The 2,549-nt window shown below is 43.7% G+C and overlaps 1 protein-coding gene across 1 annotated transcript; it reads left to right on the forward strand.

The window, feature by feature from the left end:
- The first annotated feature begins 1,144 nt into the window (after positions 1 to 1,144).
- LOC137525315 (taste receptor type 2 member 43-like) lies at positions 1,145 to 2,035 on the forward strand. Its single transcript, XM_068246370.1, has one exon. It carries the CDS (start codon positions 1,145 to 1,147, stop codon positions 2,033 to 2,035), a length of 891 nt encoding a protein of 296 aa, XP_068102471.1.
- Positions 2,036 to 2,549: the final 514 nt, after the last annotated feature.

Here is a 2,549-nt window from a genome sequence, read left to right on the forward strand (position 1 = left end):
TAACAGGGGTGACAGAACAATAAAGGTAATAGATACAACAAGGTATACAAGATACAACAGGTAATAGCAAAAAGATACACAACACAATGCAGACAGTAGTACAATGCCAGATCATAAACTGGAATGGTAGTGGTAAAATTACAAATTCCAAATTCTGGGTAAAGTGCACACAGTCAAGTATGATACACAAGGGGAGAGGGCCCTGCCAAAGGCTTACAATCTAGAGGGGGGGTTGGTGACACAAAAGGAGGGGGTGCAGCAAGAAGTTATTGGCAGAAAGGATTAGGGCAGTGTTGAGTTGATGTAGGCCTCCTTGAAGAAGTGAGTTTTGAGTGCTTTTTTGAAGGTGTTGAAGATGGAAGCGAGCCTGATGGGCAGTGGGAGAGAGTTCCACAGGATGGGGGCAGCTCTAGTGAAGTCCTGCAGTCGTGCATGGGAGTGCGAGATGCGTGGGGTGGTTAAGAGGAGGTTGTTGGAGGAGCGAAGTGGGCGGCCAGGTGTATATTTGCTGACCAGGTCAGAGATGTAGGTTGGGCAGGACTTGTGTATGGATTTGTAGGCCAAACATAGGATCTTGAAGCTAACTCTGAAGTGAATTGGAAGCCAATGAAGGGATTTGCGTAGGGGAGTTGTGGAGACAGAGCGGTGGGAGGAGTAGATGAGTCTGGCTGCTGCGCACAGCACACTGCCATGATTGCAAGCCCCCACCCCATACTCCTTCTTCCCAAACATAACTGACATCCCATAGCCCCCAGTGCCACACATTAGCTTGATGTGACCTGTATGATTCCCATCATTCGCTCGTATTTATATAACCACAAGAGACTGAGCAAGTTTGTACTGTTGCTATTTTGGTCCTGCATCAAATGATACCTCTTCCGCTCATGGAAACATCAGAGCATCGTATTTATATAAATATAAACACGGCAACCTTGAAAAACGATATTTGCAAAGTAGATCAGACGAGTACTCCGATACACTGCTATAACTTACACATCCTCAAACATGATTTAGGAAAACTACCTCCTCCCCCTACTCCTCCAGAAGAACCATGATATTGGCCACACAAGATATACTGTAGATTCCTTATTTTACAGGTGGATATCCCAAATGACCGGAGACGTCCACAAATATCTCACACAGCATGGCGATGACTCCACAACTCCACATTCTTATTTCTGACTTAGTGGCCGTACTTCTCTCAGCTCCAGTGAATGTCTTCATACTTTTGGTGATCCTGATGGATGTAGTCAATTCCAGAAGTCTTCCCATAAACGACCAACTCATTTTTGGGATTTGTTTCTTCAATGTTCTTCATCAGGTGGCCTTTATCCATGAGGGCATCTTTAGCCTGATGAATACTACCGGTAATTCATTTTCAAATAGTGTGTTGAAAACTGTCAACAACAACGTGAGCTTGGCTTTCATGCTGTGCAGTATTTGGCTCAACACGATACTCAGCATCTACTTCTGCCTGAAAATTGTGAACATGAAGCACAAATTATACATCATTCTTCAGAAAATGTTTCCTAAAATATTTCACAATGGTTTTGTGGTCATGGTGGTTGGGTCTTTGGTACTGACCTTCTTCTCCTTTTTATGGCCTTCAAATCATGGTTCCCAAAAAAAGACTTTTAATGACAATGGTCACCAGATGGCCCTCACAATAGATAACCAAAGCTTGCAGTCAAAATCAGTGATTGGTTTTCTATATACAGTGATGTTTCTATTTTTTTGCCTATCTGTTGGAATCATCACCTCCTCCCTCTGCAGACACATCAGCAATATCCAGGCCAACCCCGGCAGCTCCAGAGCCATCAGCACCCAGGCCCATACTCATGCCATTGTCACCATCCTCTGTCTGCTGATAGCTTCCCTTTTTGGGATCATTACTGAGGTGATTTGGATCGCTTCAAATGTCTACGAGATACCAACATTTGCCTTAATTGTGCCTTCAGCCCTTCATCACGTGTCCACACCTCTGATTCTTATAAGAAGTAACAGAAAACTTCAGGAGGCCCTTCAGAACTGTTAAAACAGGCGTCCTTTTTCCTAAATATCCAATATTTAGAGAAGTAACGGTTTGAAACAAGTCAGCAATGGCTGCTCCTACGTTTAGACCTGGTTACCAAGATAATACATTATTATCATTTTAAATTAACTGTTATGTAGCATAAATAAAACCAGGAGACACTCCACTTGTGTACACTTGGGTTTATATATACTTCAGGACAAACGCAGTGTACAGAAGCATATGGGAGTGCAAGTCTGCCAAGTCTGATGTGTGCCCAGCACCCACCTCCACTCCCAAGTTAGTAGGTACAGGGATGCCAGCTTAAACATAAGCCGACCTTCCATGCACATCTGCTTGTTATAAGTGCCTGCAAGACAACATGGTGCCCACCTCTTCTTCTTCTACTGGAACTGTCCAGGAGAGTTTCTTATTGGTCCAGAACAATGGATTCAAGTAAACCGGTGAGATTTGCATCCTAATATTTCTGATACTTACCTTGGGAAAGGGAATCCGCTTCACACATCTTACTCCACCA

This window comes from Hyperolius riggenbachi, chromosome 7, assembly GCF_040937935.1.
Source record: "Hyperolius riggenbachi isolate aHypRig1 chromosome 7, aHypRig1.pri, whole genome shotgun sequence".
Lineage (NCBI taxonomy): Eukaryota > Metazoa > Chordata > Amphibia > Anura > Hyperoliidae > Hyperolius > Hyperolius riggenbachi.

What these genes read in the sequence shown, in the direction of transcription:
- LOC137525315 (XM_068246370.1), top strand. Translation starts at nt 1,145, where the DNA reads ATGGCGATGACTCCACAACTCCACATTCTTATTTCTGACTTAGTGGCC.